We start from the raw sequence: 21,573 nt of genomic DNA on the forward strand, positions 1-21,573 counted from the left end.
TTGCTAAAGAGACCTTTTTCCATTGGATATTCTCTCTTGCTTTGTTGAAGATAGTTGGCCATATATTTGTGGGTCCATTTCTGGGTTCTCTATTCTATTCCATTGATCTTTGTGTCTATTTTGGTGCCAGTATCACAATGTTCTGATTACAGCTTTATAATACAGATTAAAGTTCAGGATTGTGATGCTTCCAGCTTTGGTTTTCTTTTTCAGCATTACTTTGGCTATTTGGGGTCCTTTGTGTTTCCATACAATTTTTAGGATTGTTTGTTCTAGCTCCGTGAAGAATGCTAGTGGCTTTTTTTGATAGGGATTGCATTGAATGTGTAGATTGGTTTGGATAGTATTGACATTGTAACAATATTTTTTTCTTCCAATCCATGAACATGGAATATTTTTCCATTTCTTTGTGTCTTCTTTAATTTCTTTCGTAAGATTTCTATAGTTTTCAGTGTACAGACCTTTTACTTCTTTGGTTAGGTTTATTCCTAGGTGTTGATGATTTTTGGTGTGCCATAATATTTTCAATCATTCTCCCCTGTGTAAGGATTTAGGTGGTTTTCAAGATGCTGCATTCACAGACAATGCTGAAATGAATAACCTTCTGGTAAGTACAAAGGAACTAGATAATCTTTTTTATCTTTTAATGTTTATTTTGAGAGAGAGAGAGAGAGAGAGAGAAAGGGAGGGGGAGAGGCAGAGAAGGAGGGAGAAAATCCCAAGCAGGCTCTGCGCTGTCAGCATAGAGCCCGACTTGGGGCTCCATCTCATGATCATGACCTGAGCCAAAATCAAGAGTCAGATGCGTAAACGACTGAACCACCCAGGCACCCCAGGAGCTAGATAATCTTAAGCCACATGTCAAACTGAAACTTTGACATGCCCATCCCCACAAAACACCTTCACTTCTAACTTACCTTACAGACTCCATGTGGTCACTGCCTTTGAGATGTGAAGGAGCTGCTAGATACCACAGTCACTCCTTTACCTTGTTAAGTAGGCCTGGCAAACACTTCTCAGCAATGACTACTCACCTGCTGTTCCAGGGTTGGGTCTTTCATTTCAAGATGCTCTTTCCACCTTTGGGGTGACCCCTCTTCATTCCCAGTCGCAATCTTTACCGCTCAGCTCAGAGTCTCAGAAATGATAAAAATCTGTCTTGAAATAGGCTAGTTCTAGAATGAAGAGCTTCCCCAAGGATTCATTAACATGGGAGATATTCTTTGGGTTGTCTGAATGTTTACTGGCCTAATTAAACTAGAGCTCCACAATAAGGGTATTAATGGACACGAGGAACATTCATATTGCCCTAAAATGTTTGCATAAGCTTGTGTCTGTATTTAACTGGGAAAGAGCCATTGAGAATTCGCCAACCTAGCTTTACAAAGGCTAAGAACTAGTGTATTAAATTCTGTATTAAATTCTCTATTTGGGGACACCTGGGTGGCTCAGTTGAGCATCTGACTTCAGCTCAGGTCATGATCTCACGGTTTGTGGGTTCAAGCCCCGTGTGGGGCTCTATGCTGACAGTTTGGAGCCTGGAGCCTGCTTTGGATTCTGTGTCTCCCTCTCTCTCTGCCCCTCCCCTGCTCATGCTCTCTCTCTCTCAAAATAAATGAACATTAAAAAAATTTTTTTTTAATCTGTATATATATATTTTTTTAAACACACATTGGTCGGAAGGAAAAGGTACTGGCTGGAAGTCATTCTCAAATTCATGTTCACTTAAATGTTCATGCATTTCAGGTGAAAAATTTTAACATACTAATTTTATACAAGTTTCAAAAACAGTATTTAAAGTGAATAGTAAACATATATTCTGGGCAAGTAAAACTAAACAGCAAGTAATTTCATTCAGTTGTATCTAGTTTTAAGGCTGATGACCATAAAGATAAAATAAGAGAATCAGACGAATGTGAAGTTAAAGAACATTTTATTTACTGACAGATTAAAAACCACAACTCCAAGTAGTGCAAAATGCACCACTGAACTCAATTACAAAGAACTGGTGTTAATACACAATGTTTAAGCAATGCTACACTTATTTTTGGCAAAGTGCTGTATTGTTTAGTCTGTGTATAAAACTGACCATCTATGAACCAATCAGTATAAAAAATTCTATAAAAACAAATTTAGACAGTGGCTCAAGAAAACAAGCTGCCATTTATGCATAGATGATGTACAGTATATAATCTAACCAAATGTCCCTTTTGAGTTTTCAAGTTGAAAAAAATTTGTGTTTAGGAATACATCAAGAAGGCACATAGTACAATCTACAATACTCTTCAGTCTCTATAACTGATGCCCTGTCTTTGAAAAGCAAATGTGTTCACAATTTTACTTGAGACAAAAAAACCAAGCCACTCAAAAAAATAATAACAACACACAATTATTGATTAAAATTCCAAACTTCTGGAGGAAAATGCAACCAAAAAGCAAGCAAAAACCACTCATACACATCAAGCTTAGATACACACACATCTAGCTCCCCAAGTACTGATTTGGTTTTTAGAAGTCCATCTAGAAAACAAATACTAAAACTTCAGGCAAATACAGAGCAAAATGGGGCATTTAACAATTATACAATTAAAAAAATATGTTGTAAGGAAAATTCTAAACGATATATAAAACATCCACTGAAGCTGCCTTCCTTTGAATAGTAACCTCTCCTCCCCCATAAAGGATACTGTTGCAAAGAGAAAGAAATATCCTTATCTGTATGCTTTCCGGTCCCTCTTTCTCCACCCCAAACCACTGTAACTGGTGTCATATTTCAAGTGAAATTGGTACATGGCAAGGCTGACACCACCAAATTAGGTAGGTTTCCTAAATAAAGCATTTCATATAAAAATTTCAGCATTAAAATAAGTAGATAAGGATGCCATTGATAATGCATCAACATAGCTGATGACAGTGAAGCCATCCATGAGAACAGCCCAACTTTTAAAAGAATTTAGCCAGCATGAATGGGCATTATAAAATGAAGATAGTTGTAAGGTAACATTACAAACATGCTAGTGTCTCCAGTACAAGGAGGAGTCTCTTAACCGATTCTAAAAACAAAGATACTTGGAAACTCTTAAACTTTCTCCACTAACCTATTTAAACTTAAATGTTTATCTTCTAGTTGGAGTCCTTCATTTTTTTGTTTGTTTGTTTACAATTCAAAGAAAAACAGGATAAGAAAGACACTCTTTTTTGTTCTTTTTTTCTCAAGATATAAAAAAGACAATATATTTCCTTGAAGAAGAGGATAGTGAAAACACTTAGATTCAATGAAGATGTAAAGATAACAAACCAGTGTACTACATAGATTTGAGAAGGAAAAACAACAGGCGATGCTGAACGCCCTCTCAAGTTTTCAGTAAACTGTGTTCTCACTAGAATCAAAGCACTGATAAAACAGAGAAGGTATGTAAACAGGAACAGCCTGCATGGGAACTGGGAAAATGCACAGGAAATTAATGTAGAAACAGCTCGCTGGAGTAGAAAGTCAAAAATCCAATCACTGTGAACCTTTCTGTAAAAAAAATACCCCACCTGCCCGGCCATATAAATGCATTGCCACAGAAGATAAATAATGCAGGGTTAATCTTCAACTCACAGTGCAGTACATAATTAGTGGAGAAAGAAAAAGTAACAAACATAGAATACACATTATAAAATGTTTTATTAATGAAAACACAAACTTTGAGAAACACGGTGCGTTATAAAAACTAAGCGACTCATCCATGAAGCACTCCTTGTGCATCACACATTCCAGACTTTTTCCAAGTAATGTTCTATATATTATCAGTTTAGAAGTAGAGCACTAAATTCGGAGGGGGTCTTATTTCTCACTGCTTGAATTTTTAAGAAATATGCACTGAAGCACATTTATGTAAACCACTAATATTTACAAGAGCAAAAATAATAATTAACTTATAATAAATTGCATTTTGGCCATGTTTCAAGGAATACTTAACAGGTCAACATCATCCTGGTACCACACGTAGTAGATGCCTAACAAACCCCTAATGACCAAGAACTTCAAATGAATTATGTAACCACTTTCTTCCATTCTAACATGTGCCAATTTAAGACAGAAAACTTAGATACTGATACAAAAACCACAGTATGATATGACAGATGGCATGATAACCCTAAAAAAAATCCCAAGCCTGAAAGTATTTGTTTTCCAGGTATAAATCATAAAAAACTAGGTCCAGAGAAGGCCAGAAAAAAGTCAATAACTGACAGAGATGTAAATGTATTTCAGGTATCAGGAAATTTGAAAAATAACAGTAAAAAAAAAAAAAGAAAAGAAAAGAAAAGAAAAGACCCTAGCTATGTTATACACAAATCTGTTCATGCTGCCAAACAAATTCTCATGGCTGAACTTCTGTAGCTTGTGAGGTACTAACAACTTGCATGTAATATATGAAAAAAGAGACCCCCACGTAGTCAGAGGCTTATATCCAGAAAACATTTAGCTGGTCTATTTTCAAGTTACCAACATATGGCCCTAGAGATAGACACGATGTAAAACATACACACCTTCATGAAAACTCTACCTCACCTCTCAACTCTCGTAAACACAAATAGTAACAAAATAACTTCTAGCTCAGTTTGACAAAACTTTACAGACTTGGCCCCTAATTAGAAAACAAATAAATAAAGGGGTGGTTCAAATGGAAAGGGAATAAGGAAAGCATGGGGTCTAGACTCTTGTTCTAAAGAGACATTCCTGGCACTTCGTCACAGCCAGTGGAAGAACCACCTACCGCCACCATCTGACGATGCTGTGTGACCTCTTCCGCCTCCAAACTTCCCAGCCCTGGTCAGAAAAGAGCTCAGCTCTTCACTTGAAAAGTCTCCCATAGTTCCCTGCATCCAGCTGCTACAGGGTTATTAGAAAATATAATACTTCACATAACTATATGCTGCTTTTTCCCTTGAAAACCTTGTATAGACATGTATTCACTTAATTAGGGTTGCAGAGGCATTGGAAAAATAAGCTCTTTGACCACAAAGGTGATACTACTGTTTGTCAGTAGAATGTGCTTTGGATTGTCTATGTTTAGTTTAGTTTGAGAGGAAATTGGTGAATGTGGATGGCTCAGCAAAACCCATCACAATCGCTAAAAAAATAAAGTGACCGGCTAGAGGTAAGATAGATTTTCTCTAAATGATAAATAACTGGCCTCCATGTGACTCGAGCCCTGAACCCTGGCCTCATTAGCACCAACACTCTGAAGAACAGTTGTGGCCCCACCCCCACCATCAGATTCAGTAGAGAGGCCCCTGGAATTTCACACAAGGTTCGGTCCTGGACAGCCCACTTCCATCAGTACAGAGTGCGCACAACGACCGTGAGGGAGGTAAATACTACTACTCCCCCGTAGGTGGAGGAAACAGAGGCCAAAGTGGTTAAAGATTCTGCCTGAAGCCCGAGTTAGAGAAAAAAAAAAAAAAAAAAAAAGAGAACTCAAGGAAGCCAACCCGTCACTCTTCATCTAGATGCTAGGAAAAGTTGTCACCAGGAATTCCTTCTCAGCCTCGCTTGCCACTCAGCAGGGCAGGCTCCACGGCAGATGATCCGTCACCATATCAGAAATACAAAGCCTACCTCTTTTTCCTTGGACAGTTATAAATAAGAAGTCACTAAAGTGCCTGGACAGGTACTTCTGAATTTACAGCTGATGTGAAGTGCCAAGTGGGCAGAGCCAGCAGGAAAGAATCCACACAAGTCAAATGGTGGACTAATGGGGTAGGTGGAGACATACATTTTCCCAAACACAATTTCACAGATCTGACGGATCCCCTCTGCATGTGAGACAGCGCTTCTGTCCCACGATCCTTGTAATGTCTCTGTACCACGTCACACAGTCACATCGGAATTACTGAAAGCACTGTTCACTAACACTTAATGTACCTGAATTCCAAAATGAACTGTATGGCTAATCTGGAAAAACAAAAAACAAAAAAACAAAAAAAAAACCTGTACACACAGAAATATATCAAGTTTTCTTTCAAGAGAAAGTTCAGCCATAATTCCATTATATCCATGGCAACTATCACCTGTTAATGCTCATGTTAGTGTGTAAAAATGTATTCGCTATATACAGAAAAGATTATCAAGTACTGGTCAATAAAGTGTATGGCTGACCCTGAGAATAAATTTTTGCTTACTCGAAATATTGATTAATACAAAATAAAATGAAATTGAAAGATGCCTATCCTCATACTTGGGAAGAAATGTCTTTAGAATGCTAACTCATATACACCTTAATAGATTTAAAGACATCCCAAAACACCAAACACTGTAACTGTATTGATATGTTTCCAAAAATATTCTGAAAGAATTTACAAAAAAGTAAATGTTAAAAGCAAGGCATTATGTGATACACAGCATGTAAATCTGGTTTTCAAGATAGTGTCTAAACACATTGATAAAACTATGTGATTGGTCATCAGTTGGCTGAAACAGCATCTTCATTGTCCGTACACACACATCCACACACATATGCACAAACCAAGAGAAACCAATCAACCTTGAAATTCTTAGTAATTGTACTGACGTGGGCAGGGCTGATGGACGGCCCAGCCACTGTGCTTGACTTGCCTAGAGTGGCAGTCCCTGGTAAGATTTTGGCGACGAAGGCTATTTCTGTTTAAAGACTGTCTTTCACTATGTTCTTTTATCCACTGGGAAGGGCGAAAGCTCTTGGGTTGTTCCAGAAAAGCTGTATGAGCAGCAAGAGCTGCAACATAGCAGTGAATGTGCTGCCCCATCTCATCCTGAGCTTCCACTCTGAAACAGAAAAACACGAGGATGCATTCAGTAACAGAGTACGTTATTCATGAACTTGAAGAAGTTACTTAGTGATTCAATTTGCCACAGTGATTTGTGGTTGAAAGAGATCTTACTGTCTGATGGCTGACAGACAAGTTTATATTTTGTGACCACAATGACTGATAATGTTAGAAAGGAGAAGCCACCTTTTCACAGAAATATGCCATATAATCCACAGCGGGGGTTGGGGGGGATTAAGTAGACTGTCTTTTAAAAAGTGCTTTACATTTTGAGTGAATTTCAATTATGCAGCATTAGATAAGTTTTTCTGTGAGGAGAACTAACATTTACTGCATATCTGTATTTGCAAATATAATGTATTTAATTCTCGACATAATCTTAAAAGGAAAACATATTAATTCTCAAATTTTACTGATCAGGAAGCCGAGGCTCAACAACGATAAGGTCACAACTACTACCTCATACAACCAAGATTCTAATACAGGTCTTACTCCAAAGACTGTTATGAAGCAGGTTGACACTGGTGAACTATGCTAATTGCACCTTCACACGTTTTCTGTCTCTAAGTAACGGTCCCAGGAAATAAGCTGCAGGTCTGTATGTAATAGAAACGTGCATAGAAAATTCTACTCATTTAACATTTTTATAGATAAAAAGCTACCTGCTTACTATAAAATTTATATCACAACAGGGCACAGTTTGGAATGGCATTTGCATAGAAATGTTACAAAGACCTGAGGAGAACATATCTTAAAATCCGGCTACAAACCATGTGGTTATTATCTGTCTTATATATTAAAAGCTAATTTAATAGGATAGATGTAAACTAAATTAACACATAACATGAAGAGTTTTAAGAGTTTTAGGGTTATTTTACACAACACGGGCAGTTATAAATTGTGGCTATAATCACTAGAGGAAAATGCTATTATTTTTTAAAGATTTTAAAAAAAATAGTAGAATTAAAGGGGGTCACATTAAGAAACTAATAGAAAGAAGTTAATACAAAGAGAACAGTTTTTAAAAGGTGGGCATTTTGAGTTCTTAACCTTCCTGTTCAGACTGATAACACATATCACACAGTCTCAAAGGGAATATACTTACTCTGAGCCAGTGAGTCTTATAAGCAGCTTTTCCTGGCCCTACAAATGTTAAATGGTGAACTATTAAATCACTAGTAAGATTTAAAATGCTACTTAATTTTACTGTTAGGACATGGTGCATTTTCTATATTAAAACTGGCTTACTATGGGTCATTAAAGGCACATGTATTACTTGAGATTATGATAGCACATAAACCTTCATAAACAATACTTATAAAGGTCAAAATGCAATAAAACACACACTCTGAAGCCCATCTACTGTAATTATGAAGCACCTTATTCTTACATGCTTTATGTAATGCTTTATGGTAATATTCCCAAGGATAGACAGGATGGAAGCAATCTAACTTCTGAAAGACATGATTTGTTTCCTGCTCAGAAAATACAGATATTTACTACATAGCCATCCTAATGTTGGTAACACCTGATCTATCTTGATTTAGTGGGCTTTTGTAAATAAGAATTTGAAATCCAGAAATAAAGATGTTAAAAACATTTAGTTTTTATAAAACTAAGATAGTTTTGCAGTACTTTCCTATGTTCAGAAAGAATTCATATAAAGTTAAGGGTATTCTTTTGATCCTATATATATGGAAAAGCACGTATTTGTTTAACTTTCTTACATGTTATACAAAAACATATAACAAGATATAAAAACAAACAAGATACAATGAACATAATGACTGCATCAAAACCTCAAACACATAACCAGACGCAGCGCATGGTCTTGGACTGGATGCTTGTCTGGGCAAACTAGGTGAAATATTCTGGGCTCTGGTGCAGAAAACAGTTTGGGTAGTAGATGAAATGAAATTTTACTGGGAAAAAAAAAGGTGGAGACCATTGCCTAAAGAAGCAGATTACACAACTATATACGAGTATATACAACTTGATCCCTTTAGGTTAAAAATGTGTGTGTGTGTGTGTGTGTGTGTGTGTGCGCGCGCGCGCACGCGCACGCGTGTACAAACTTGTGGGCATATAGAGAAAAAACCACCTGGAAGGATACACTCTAGGGTGTTAACAGTATCCATCTCTAGGTAGTACAAGTGTCTTTTTAAATTTTTTAATTTTTACATATTTGCATTTTCTAACTTCCTGCAATGCATATGTACTGCTTCTGTAATAATGTTATTTATAAAGTGCTGTATATACATACACACATGCTTTAAACACTGAGAAGTAAGTACACAAATCCCAGTAAGTTTATAGTGACTATGAATCATGGGAAACTCTTGAGTCCAATTCCACAGAGGTGAGATCAGAACCAGGTGAGAAGGATTTCTAAGAACTGAAGAAATTAATTTGAATAGACTATACGGCAATTTAATCAATACCATGTCTAACAAATCTTATTTTAAATTTTTGTTGAAATGCCTGAGACACTGATCTCTTGATAAACTTACAGCATTGAACAAAGTGCCAGTTAAAGTAACATTTCCCATCAAAGATCTTACCCAGTATAAAGCCTGGGTAACTATATAAGCAAATTATTTTTCAATCTGGTAAAGGATATGTTTATCCTCATAGAAGATGACGAGATTATCTACAATATTAAGACTTATGAGTGCAGCAAACTCTGGTAAAGTTAAATTAATGAGTTGCCTGGGTTTTGTTTATTATCTGGCAAACAGGAAATAGTAGAAGATATATACAATGATCCAGTTAGTCAAGGTAGAGCCTGGACAATCTAAAAAGAGGCCCTTTGGATTACAGGACTAACTACAGGAACATTCTGAGCTGCTCCAAAGATTCCAATTCACCTGTAGCCTTGACAGGTATTTAGGGAATTAAGTCGGTACCAACATCACCAAAACATTGTAATACCACAGGCACAGCCCACTACCATGCATCATGACTAGCCAGAATTCGAGCTGACTAACAAGGCCACAGACTTTATTTTAGCAGGTGGGAGCAATCTTGAAAATGCTCGCTGGATAAAGGTGACAGCATTTCTGTAAGTTTGCTTGGGAACATGTCAATCTTTACTGGCAAGGTACTCTCTCCCTGAACCTTTCCAAGCCCTCAACCCATCTGCCATTCAAACAGAGCCTTTCAGACCCCTTGAACTCCACACAACAAAAAAGTATTGTTTGGGTATGAAGCCTTTCCTCTGTAAGACAGAAAACTCATACTTGAGATCTGCCAGGTTTTTGAGGTTAAGTGCCATTTGACGCAACCCAGCTAAGACCACTTGGAAGAAAATAAGAGTTTTATTTTAAGATATACTATTCTTGTTGAATTTGATACACCAAATAACTCAGTGTATAAAGTGCCAGAGTTATATTCTAAGACACTTAGCAGAAATGCTAGTCTTTTCTTTCTGGTCACCAGCAGAGTACTGGTGTGTGTGCGTGTGTGTGTGTGTGTATTTAATGTTTATTTATTTTTGAGAGACAGAGACAGAGAGTGGAGGGGTGGGGACAGAGAGAGAAGGAGACACAGAATCTGAAGGAGGCTCCAGGCTCTGAGCTGTCAGCACAGAGCCCGACACGGGGCTCGAACTCACAGACCGTGAGATCATGACCTGAGCCGAAGTCGGCCGGCCACTTAACCGACTGAGCCACCCAGCCGCCCCAACCAGCAGAGTACTATAAATGCAACAGTTCTGCATTATATAATTGGGGCTGTGTTCTAATGAATTTTTTTGAAAATGTAAAATGAACACTTTTTTTTATACCATCCACTACTTTGTGCACTATAGACATGCCTTCATAAATCTCTAATATTACTCTGCATCTTCTAAAGAATTAGCTTCAAGTTGTAGTAGAAACAAATGAAATGCATGCCAAACAGACTGCCCATGGACAGAATAAAATACAGTTGGCCCCTGAGCAATTCAGGGGTTAGGGGCACCAGCCCCTGTGCAGTTCAAAATCTATGTACAACTTTGGACTCCCCAAAAACTTAACTGCGAACAGCCTACTGCTGACTGGAAAGCTTACCAATAACATTAACAGCCAATTAACACATATTTTGCATGTTATATGTATTACCTGCTGTGTGCTTACAATAAAGTAAGCCAGAGAAAAGAAAATGTTAAGAAAACCATAAGGAACAGAAAATACATTTACAGTACTGTACTGTGTTCATAAAAAAAAAAAAAAAAAAGAAAGAAAAAAAAGAAAAACAACTCTGTGTATAAGTACACCCATGCAGTTCAAACCCACGTTGTACAAGGGTCAGCTGCACTTACAACGTACCTGGGGCTACTTGGGTTATGAAATTCATCAGCCCCACAGCTGGCCTCACTGACAGCAGGGCAGGAGTTATGCACAGCATAGACAGACATGCTGGGATGTTCGATGAGAAGGTTTTCCATAGGACTGGTTTCCACCTTGAGAGTGGTTAATCCACCTGCAGTAAAACATGGGGGAGGGGTGATAAACCAGCTCTCCTCCATTGGACAGGACTCAAATTGGAGGAAGCAGGAATCGCTTGTATCAGCCAAGCACTCAAGAGATGCAGGTAAACAGGAAAAGACTGAAGGGTGCTCAGTAGGTGACTCTTCACTGATGTCTTCTTCTTCATCTTCTGCTGCTGAGAAACCAGTGCAAGTGTCTACATCACAGTCCACATACGTTGGTGAAGTCCCACGGGAGGACGGGCATCACAATGACAGCAGATTGAGAGCACAGAAAAAGAAGAGATGATACTGTTAGCTGATGTTCACATTTCTCCTTTCATTTAGGTCAGACACAAAAGCATTTACATTCACTCAATGATTATAAAAGAACTTCTGAGCACCTAGTGTGTGTGTATGTGTGGTGTATCACTGCATCAGATGTATTACGGTGGCTTTGCAGGAGATGATTTTTCTATCCTGCTAAAGTAAACATGATGAGCAATGTGGGTTACAAGGATTTCCTATTAAAGTGCATCTGATCTGAGCAGGGTATGAGAGTTGCAAAACTGGAAGATCTGACGTCAATCAATTTCACTGACTGATTATCTGGCACAGAATGTTTCCTGCAATTATTTTAGACAAATTCTTGCTTATTTACTTTAAAGGCTTAAAAACCTTCAGAGTTACTGGTTTACTTCTGCAAAAACTAAGATGCAAGAGTTTCCATTTTTGCTGTGATGATTAACCGCTGAGAATACCTTACCTATGAAGTCAACAAGAATCCATTCATCATCTTCTTTCTCACTAAATTCTGGTTCTTGATTGGAAGAAGTATTGACTTCACCCACAAACATTTTATTCAGTCTCTGGAACATCGTTAAGGCAAGATTGAGACTTTGGCGGGATGTCTTTATAGCTGAGATTTCAAAACACTGTCTTCAGTCAGCCTGATGGCACGACAGGAGATTAAAGTGCACGAGGTGCTTATTCAACTTAGGTGGGAAGCAAGAAGAATCATTATCCCTAAAATAAAACAGGAAAAGAAGGTTATTTCAAATCAGTATATATTTATATAATATGTGTGTGTGGTTTTCAAAGCATGTGCCCACACACACACGTGCACACCCCTCTAGAAGAAAGCTCATGCCTTAGTCTACAGTTACAGCCGTTCCCTTCCGGCAGGCATCAAACACAAGAAATGCAGTACCTTTCATCTATAAACCATTATGAATTGAGTTCTCAATGCAACCTGTGAACATCTTACATGTGAAATGAAAGGCTCTTTTCCACATCTGTGCTTTTATAAGGGATCAACCTGAATTATGTATTTCAAGGTGACATACTCCTTTCCTGTAAGAAGAGAAAAACTAGATACTAAACGGTCTTGCTATATGATATTCAACTGCCCCGAAGCTGCCAAAGGAAGGCTGCAGCAGGACCAGATGTCTGCCATGTTTCCCTGGCTCATTTTCTCTTCTGTTCTGTTCTTCTACAGGCTGCAAGCAGACCCAATTCCATTTAAAATCAGTAGGTACAGCATGATTTGGCCTTCAAAACAATGTCTACAGCTGGCACAGGGAAATTTATACTGTAGAAAACTGAGGACGACAGCAACTAGAACTGGAAACTATTCACCGCGTGGTGGCAAGCAGGAAGGTGTTGTAGTCAGTGTGCCTGGGTTCAAATGCTGTCTCTGCTGCTTACGCTCTGTGAGTTAGGAAGTTACACTACTTCAGCTGGCAATAGTTCTACCTCATGGAGTTCTGTGAGTCCTAAATGAGGAACTCCAGGCTTGTCTGATCTTATTCCAGAAATCCAGATTTATATATCCATTTCTCCCTGGTTACTTGATAGGCATATCAATCCTAACACATACCAAAGAGCACTTTTAATTATTTCCCCACAAACTTACACTGTCCTTCTTTCTCTTCTCAGCAAGGAGAAGCAGCAGCACCCAGCGGTTACCCTTGACTCCTTCCACTCCCTACCCAACCCCTCAACCAAATTCTTACCAAGTCCTGTTGACTCTAGCTGAGCACGTGCCTCAAATCTGCCCACTTCTTGCCACCACTTTTATCCTAGTTGAAACCAATCTGGTGTCCCTTTGGACTTTGCCAATCACCACCTCCTAGATGGTCTCCCTGACCCCACTCTTGTGAAATGAGATAATGCAGGCAACCTATTTAGCAAGGCACTTGGCACAAATTCTCAGTCAGTGTCAACTATTATTCTACAAATATTTACTGAGTACGTATTATGCATCAAGCAGAGTGCTAAGCACAGGGGAAGACAGGTAATGTGATGAACGCCATGGAAAAGTACTGAGTGTTCCTCAGATCTACACAGGTAGACGTCAGGAAGGATTCCTGCAGTAAATTACTTTGATCTGGAGTGGTTGAGAAGATCAAGAATGGAGGAAGGGGGAGAAGGAACACCGGAAACCTGCAGATGAGTGAGAATGTGGCACCTTCTGTATGGCTGAAGATACAGATGTACAGGTGTGCGAGTGCGCTAGGGGTGCTAAGGAGGAAACAGATCCTGTAGGACCATGTAAGCCAGAAATGAAAAGTCAAGGATGACCCAGGTTTATGGCTTGGCCAACTGGGGAGATGGCGGGACCATTTAGTGGAAGAGGCATACTGCAGAAGGCGTAGGCTGGGCATCTTGGACATGCTGAATTTGGGAATCTGCAAGTCATGAACCTGGAGATGTCTAGTAGACTGCTGGATATAGGGCTCTGGAGTTCAAGGGCATGGTCTCAGGTGGGGGCACTGATTTGGGAGTTGTCAACAAAAGGGAGTGACAGAAACCATGAGTAGATGAGACCATCCAGGGATAGTGAAAAGCATCTTCCTAAATGATACTCTTTCTCACCAGCATCAGCCTTGAATCTAACTTCAGACTCTTGACATTTCACTTTCTTTTATTTATTTATTTATTTATTTATTTTGAGAGAGAGAGAGAGACAGAAGGCAAGCACACACACAAGCATGTGTATGCACACGAGTGGGGGAGGGGCAGAGAGCAAGGAGACAGAATCTTAAGCAGGCTCCACTCTCAGTACAGAGCCTGATGCGGGGCTTGATATCATGACTCTGAAATCATGACCTGAGCCAAAATCAAGAGCTGGATGCTCAAGCAAAGGAGCCACCCAGGCGCCACGACCCTTCACTTTCAAACAATCATCATTTTTAGCAGTACATGTAGTTACAATCCGTATTTGATGAGATTCTTGGTTGAATTCTTTATGTGCAAATGGGAGTGCTACAACTGTTTGGCATGCTACTACGAATGTGTAATACTACGAGTGTGTGTTCAAATAAATGACATCTGAGCACTGTTGTGGTCACAATCCATCATCATCAGCCATTAATTATTAAAAGAGAGTCAACAGGAAATGTTACTTGCATAACCAGTCTTCCTGAAAGCCTTCTGGAAAGCAGCAGGGCCAAACCATGAAGGCTGGAGCTCTAGTACAGAATTCAAATTCAGCTTTATGTTCCATGTAAAAGAAATTAGGAGAAAAGTGGGCTTGTGAAGTTTGCTGGACCTACTGTAGTGTAGGTGATGAGCTACCACAAGTTCTGACGTATGTAAAGGTTTTGAGCACGTTAAGCGAGGAGGGAAAAATAGATACTTAAAAAATCCCCCCCTATCTTAAATTACAAAGGCATACATTGGTCCCAGGTACAATTCTGTGTGTGCTGAAATAGTTGAGAGAATAATCCCAGTTCTCCAGAGTATAGGGCTGACTGCAGGCCCTGCATCAGCTAGGAAGGTAGAGCTGCTGGGCAGGAAGCAGAGCACCTCACAAGAAAACCCTTGCTCATCCTGAATGAACACCTTGTCCCCCAAGAGCGATGCCACACCAGGGTAACTTAACAGGGCCCAGGCCAGTTAGGTGGCAGCGAGAAGGCAGAGAACAATGCTGGGGCCACTGTGGTCGGGCAGCTAGCTGCAGGTTCCTGACTGCAAATTGCGCTCCTCTAGCTCCAGCTCCAAACCCACGTGATGGAAGCCAGCTTACGCCTGGAACATATACAATTCTGCCACAGGAAAGGTGTCTCTGGAGGAACTTTCCACAGGGCAGCACAAGTCAATCTTCTTTTGGTTTCCTGAAGTAGTGGCTGCCTTAAGATATCCCCTATTTCCTGCAAGAGCAACCATCCGTGGGTGGGCAGAGTATTCAGGAGCCCAGCCAGGCAAGGGAAGAGCTCATTCTCATCTGTCCTGAGTCAGAGCTGGTATTTACATGACACACCTTTTGAAGCCTGAGGGCAGGACACAGAGTCGTCTTAGGGAAGGAGTGCTGGCCTGGGCCCCAGCAATAGGGGGTTCTGGCTTTCCCCCTACCACAGGTGGCTCAGACTAAACAATTTAGCCCTCCTGAGCCTCAGTCTTACCACTGGAAAAATGGATCACATCTTTACTCTCTCCACAGACCTCTAGCACAATGAAGAAGTGGGGTTGGGCTAACTATGCAAAGTTCCTTTACCCTGCTTTCTGTAGGTGTTACAAAGGACAAGGAGCTGTTGGGAGAGACCCCAACATGCTAGAACGGTTCATGAGGTGGCTGCAAGGCACCCTGGGTGGATGAACACTTGAAATATGACTTGTATGACCAAAAAACTGAATTTCAAATTTTATTTAATTTTAACCCATTTAAAATTCAAATTTGGAAGTTGACAATTGAGCTATTTTTGGGGAAAATTTCAAGTATGTTCAGAACAATTGATTAAGCATGTCCAATGAATTTTTTATATGTGAATTAAGATGTGATATAGGTTAAAATATATACCAGAGTATATTTAAACTTTTTTTAAATCTTTATTTATTTTTGAGAGAGACATTTATTTTTGAGAGTGTGAGCAGGGGAGGAGCAGAGAGAGAGGGAGGCACAGAATCAGAAGCAGGCTCCAGGCCCTGAGCTGTCAGCACAGAGCCCGATGTGGGGCTCAAACTCACGAACCGTGAGATCATGACCTGAGCCAAAGTTGGACGCTCAACCGACTGAGCCACCCAGGTGCCCCTACCAGAGTATATTTTAAAGACTTAATACCCCCTCAAAAAGAACGTAAGATAGCTCAATAATTTAAACAGGGTGCCTAGGTGGCTCAGCTGGTTAAGCAGCCAACTCTTGTTTTTTGGCTCAGGTTCTCACAGTTTGTGAGTTGAAGCCCCACATAGGCTCTGCACAGATAGCATGGAGCCTGCTTGGGATTCTCTCTTCCCCCCCCTCTCTCTACTCTCAAAATAAAGAAATATTTTAAAAAATTTAAATATACATGTAATTCACATTACATATTATCCTGGACAATGCAGTTCTAGAAAAATCTCTCCAGAATCTTGAGAGCCTATCCTGCTGACGACCCAGGGACCGTCCCTCTCCAGTCACTGCTATTCTTCACCTTGGCTCCTGCCCAGGAATGGAGGCTCTTGATGGGCCTGGTTCTATGTGAAGCCGTTAAGTCAAAGCAGAACTTCAGACTTCAGTCCTCACTACATGTCACAGACTTTTAAAAAAATTTTAAGTTTTTAAAAGGTAAACCCCAACATGGGGCTCAAACTCATCCTGAGATCCAGTTGAATGCTCTACTGGACTGAGCCAGCCAGTCACCCCTGTTGTGGACTTGTTGATATTTACAACTCTAGGGCAATGGATAAAACTAAAATGAAAATTCCAGAAAAAGAAGGTGTCCTAAGAGGACAAATTTACAGATAAAATTCTGGAATTCAGCAAAGAGGGAGGGGCAAAGAAGACTGGTAAGGTAGTACTGCTGTTTGAGGCATGTGCAAGCTTTCCACACGATAACTAACCAACATCAGCCAACCTGCCAGGGCAGTTTCATCCCAGTGGAGAAAAGAAACAAAGTATCTGGGCACCAGCATTTTAAGAAGGCAGCTTTGTCCCTGTCTCTCTCTCTCTCTCTCTCTCTCTCTCTCTCTCTCTCTCTCTCTCTCTCTCTCACACACACATACACACACACACACACACACACACACACACGTCTTTTTCCTTATAAAATTAACTACATTATAGGAAGTTTGGAAAATAAATAAGGAAAACAATTATTCCACTGCCTTGTTACAATCACTGTTGGTGTATTATGCATTTCCTTCTAGCTTCTTCTACACATAAGGTTTCTTTTTACCATAAAGTCTAGTGAAGACACAATGCTGTTTCCTGCTTTGTTACTTAACATTTTATCATTGTTTTTCATATTATTACATGAGTTAGAAATGCTCAGTGGGCAGAAAGGTGGTTTAATACCTTTAAGTTTAATACTTAAGAGGAAGAGCATTCTAGTTCGAGAACTCAGAAAAGGCGTTGCTAGTCTAGAAGAGCTTGTTAGTATAATTTATCTTATTTTTGAGACAGGCAAACAACCAACAGGCAGTGTGGCTCTGGAGTTACCCTGCTGTGCATGAAATCTTGGCTACGCTACTTGCAACTTGTATGAAGTTAAGATATTTAGTAACCTTTTGGTGCCTCAGTTTTTTCATCCCTAAAATGGAGAAGATAGTGCCAATGTGAGGATTAAGTGTGTATCCCTTAGAATAGAGCCTGCCACATAGCAGGCAGCCAGTAAGTATTAACTCAGAATATGAAATATAACTTGGAATATTTAACTCCATTCCACGCCAGCTGTGTGACTGTAAGCCATTTAGCATCTTTGGGTCAGAATGCCTTTATCTACAAAATGTTTATATAATAATTACAGCTACAATCTACTGAATACTTGTGATATATAACAGTGAGTTGAGGTACTTATTTGTCACATTTTACTAATAAGGAAACTAGGCTCAGAAATTAAGTAACTTGCTTGAGAGTGATAGAGCTGGTCAGGTGTGGAGCCAGCAATAGAGCATAAGTCTGTGTGGTTCCAAGTGTCTTGCTTTTCCCTGCACATCATTTTGCTCAGGCTCCTTCCAGCCTCAACTCCGGCTCTATGAATTTCAGAGAACAGTGCTTTTCAGTTGGTTTTGGCTGCCAGTAGGCGGCTCCAAAAACAACATTTGTAAATTAAAAAAAAAAAAAAAAAAACCCACAACTTTGATGATCTAACTTCGAACTATGTGTACAGTTGTGGCTTCTTGACAGTTTCGAAATATCAGGTGGCTGAACTAACACGTCTTCACTGAAAAGCAGCCTCAAAATGATTTTTCTCTTTATATCCCACCCTCCCTATTTTAGAAAAACAAATACGCTCATTCAATTTAAAATTGATTTTAAACTGCAGAAAAACCAAGCCAAGAAAGCTGCCCTTGCTTGCTCCACTCCCACCCCGCCTATTCAACTGGTCATAGGGAGCTTTTCCTCTCAGGGACCCACCGCTGTCTGCCCTGAAGGCTGAATGCCAGTGGACAAAGACAGCAATAAGCGGTAACTCCTAGCCCGTTAACCCCAAATTTTGAAAGTAGGACCATTCCCAAGAGAAACAGGAGGGAACAACTGAGTGAGCGAGCAAGCGTTCACAGAAAAGAACAAAAGAAGGGATGAAAAAACAAAAGAGACCTTGGTCATATCAATTAATGAGGTCTTGGTTCCAGATAGCTCTTAAAAATTATGCTGCACATTCAGAATTATAGTGGCTGTGACTTAAAAATCAAAAGCTTCCCAGGGATTTTCACATCTGCAGTGAAAAATGTATTTCAATTACCACGCAAATGATTTCAGGATCTGGGGGTACCTCATTATTACGACTGTTCAATGACCCTATGGGTCACTTTCTCCTCCCCTTTTCGGAAACTACTCTGCATTCACAAAAGGCTCTTTTAGCAACAAATGCCCAAGTTCTTGGAAGTTACAGATGGAAAGGCGCTCTTCCTTAACCCACTCTAATTTGGAACTGGCACAGAAGATGACGAAAGAGGTAATTGCGAAATACAATACAAAATGAGGAATGCCCACATATAAATTCATCTGCAACTTTGAAAGAGAAAACACCGTTTCCTTTTAATTGGCTGTGTGGCCTCGAGTAAAATAACTTAATCTCTCTGGGCCTCGGGTTTCCTATCCACAAGATAATAAAGCCTACTTCAGAGGGTCTCTGCGAGGAGCAACGGAGATAATGCACGTAAAGCCCTCGATGTCGTATCTGGCACAGAGTAAGGTCCCAATCGAGGTCAGCGACCAAAACGATTAGGATTTTACTCCTGACGGGCAAGTACAGTGTCCTTTCCACAGGTGCAATCTCATATAGTGATGTGTAAGATCAGGCAGGGTCAGGGGACATGCGGCGGACAGGCGGACACCTGGGACACTTAGGCGCTGGTCGCCGGGCAAGAAAGGGGGGGTTCCCCGGCGCCGCAGGACCCTTGGTGCTACCGGGAGCGAGCCGATGCCGCGAGGGCTGGCGGAGGAGGCGAGGAGCGCAGGGCCGCCGGGCCGGCGGAGCGGGGCGCCGAGGTCGCTCCTCCCGCAGCCCCCGACGCCAGTCCAACGGCCGAGTGCTGGAGCAGGAGGAGGAGGAGGAGGAGGAGGAGGAGTAAGGGGAGGAGGAGGTCCCGCCGCGGCCAAGAAAACAGGCCAAGCTCGCGGGAGGAGACAGAAACTGAACACCCACCCGCCGCCCAGCGCCGGGCTCGTCCGCCTCCGCCCGCACCCGGGGCCTCGGGCCGGCCGCCGCCAGGGGAGGAGGCGGGAGGCGCGGAGGGTGCCCGGCCCGAGGCCCGCGGACGGCGGGAGAGAGCGGCCCGGGGCGACGGCCCCGCCCGCACTTACGTGGGCCCCACCGGCAGCGGGGACCGGCGGCGAGGGAAGCGGGCGCGCCGCTCGGAGGGGGCCGGCGCGCACGGGCGCGGGGCTCTGCTGAGGTAGCTGCGGCTCCCCGGCCGGCGGGCGCGGAGCGCGGGGCGCGGGGCAGGTCCGGCGGTCGTGGTGCTGAGCGGCTGGCCGCCGGCCGCCCGTCTCGCTCCTTTTGTTGTTGTGCAGCGCTCGGAACAGCTGATCGGCCGCTGCGCCCGCCCGTCGGGCCCGCCCGCCCGGCCGCCCCGCCCCGGGGCCGCGCCAGGCCCGATCCCACCAATCGGCGGCGCGGGGGGCCCGGGGCCGCCCTGCGAGAGGTTGTCACTAACGCACGTGACCTGGCGCCGAGCCGGGCGACGCTCTCAAGTTAGAAACAAGCCCGGGCAACAAAAGCCGAGGGGCGAGAAGAGGGGCGAGCGGAAGGGAGGGCGAGAAGGGTGTGAGGGGTTGGGTGCCGGCACTGGGGCCACTGGGAAGGGAGGGGAGGGGAGGCCAGGCGGGCCTGGGGGCGAACAGAAATGGGAACCCGCGGGAGTGTGAGGAGAACGGGAAAGGTGAGAGGAAGAGCCCGACCCCAGTGGCCCGTCTGCCCCAGTAAGGGGGCAGGGGCCAAGGGGTTGGGGGCACTGAGGGACACAGCAGTTTTTGCTGTGAGCAGAAAAAAAAGAAAAAAAAAAAAGGCGTTGAGAGTGATGGAGGCCAGAGACCCCAAGAGGCCTGTTCAGGCCAATATAGGGGTAAAGCCTTAGACATGGCTCTGTAAAGGCAGCTCCAGGCCCGCTTCTTGGCCTTCTTGGGAAGGAAAGTCTGGCTCTAGGTACAGGGGATGCTGGCCCCTTAGCCTCCTTTTTGAGCCAGGCCCCAGCACCCTGTGGTGACTGACACTGGGAGCTGACCGAACTTGCCTGCAGGCTCAGGATTCACCCTGCAGGCAGGCAGAGCAGAAGAGGCCATGAGACCAAACCTGAAGGCAGTGAGGTCAGTGATCTGGCCAGGCTTCTGCTCCAGCAGACTTGAAGAACCCTGGAGGGAGGAGAGCGTGGAGAGCTGCTTCTTCCCTAGGCTCTGCATCCACGCTCGCCAGTGACCCACGGAAGCTCTAACCTCTTACTGTTGTCATACCTGCATACCGTTGGCATTCACATGGGGCCTACCTGCTCACCGGTTATTTATAGTGAGAAGAGAATGAAAGGGTGAGCTGACAGATGCTTTCCAAATCAAAGTTCTGTATGCAGATGGATGGATTAACTGTGTCTGGCAGAGACAAGGGAGTCATGTTGATGCATCTCTTCTCTCCTGGTTCCTGTTTGGACTGAGATGCAATTCCCTGACCCAGGGCGAAATTTATAGCAACTGCTCACAGGTATAATCATACAGTGTCTGAAGGGCTCTCACCCTTCTGACTCTCACAAGAATCCTGGTTTTAAAGGATGTAACTCAAAGTTCAGGGGATTTTCTGATACCCAGAAGTAATAACAAAAATAAGGTGGCCATTTGAACTTTCCTCAGGAGGTAGACTGAGGCTGTAACTTGGATTGGACAATCTCATGGAATTGAGTATGCTTTAGATTTTAGGTTT

The 21,573-nt window shown here is 42.1% G+C and overlaps 1 protein-coding gene across 2 annotated transcripts; it reads right to left on the reverse strand.

The window, feature by feature from the left end:
* Nucleotides 1-1,916: 1,916 nt before the first annotated feature.
* On the reverse strand, nucleotides 1,917-20,109 carry TP53INP1 (tumor protein p53 inducible nuclear protein 1). Of its 2 annotated transcripts, none has more exons than XM_023248617.2 (4): nucleotides 19,971-20,109; nucleotides 12,009-12,268; nucleotides 11,103-11,460; nucleotides 1,917-6,793 (listed from the first exon to the last, which is right to left on the reverse strand). In XM_023248617.2, the coding sequence occupies exons 2-4, from the start codon at nucleotides 12,118-12,120 to the stop codon at nucleotides 6,544-6,546; spliced, it is 720 nt and encodes a 239-aa protein (XP_023104385.1). In that variant the 5' UTR covers nucleotides 12,121-12,268; nucleotides 19,971-20,109; the 3' UTR covers nucleotides 1,917-6,543. The 2 variants fall into 2 exon arrangements, with proteins under 2 accessions (XP_023104385.1, XP_006943375.1); XM_006943313.5 differs by lacking the exon at nucleotides 19,971-20,109 and adding an exon at nucleotides 7,901-7,938 and having other exon boundaries at nucleotides 6,659-6,793.
* Between the last annotated feature and the right edge of the window lie 1,464 nt (nucleotides 20,110-21,573).

The sequence above is a fragment of the Felis catus genome, chromosome F2 (genome assembly GCF_018350175.1).
Source record: "Felis catus isolate Fca126 chromosome F2, F.catus_Fca126_mat1.0, whole genome shotgun sequence".
Lineage (NCBI taxonomy): Eukaryota > Metazoa > Chordata > Mammalia > Carnivora > Felidae > Felis > Felis catus.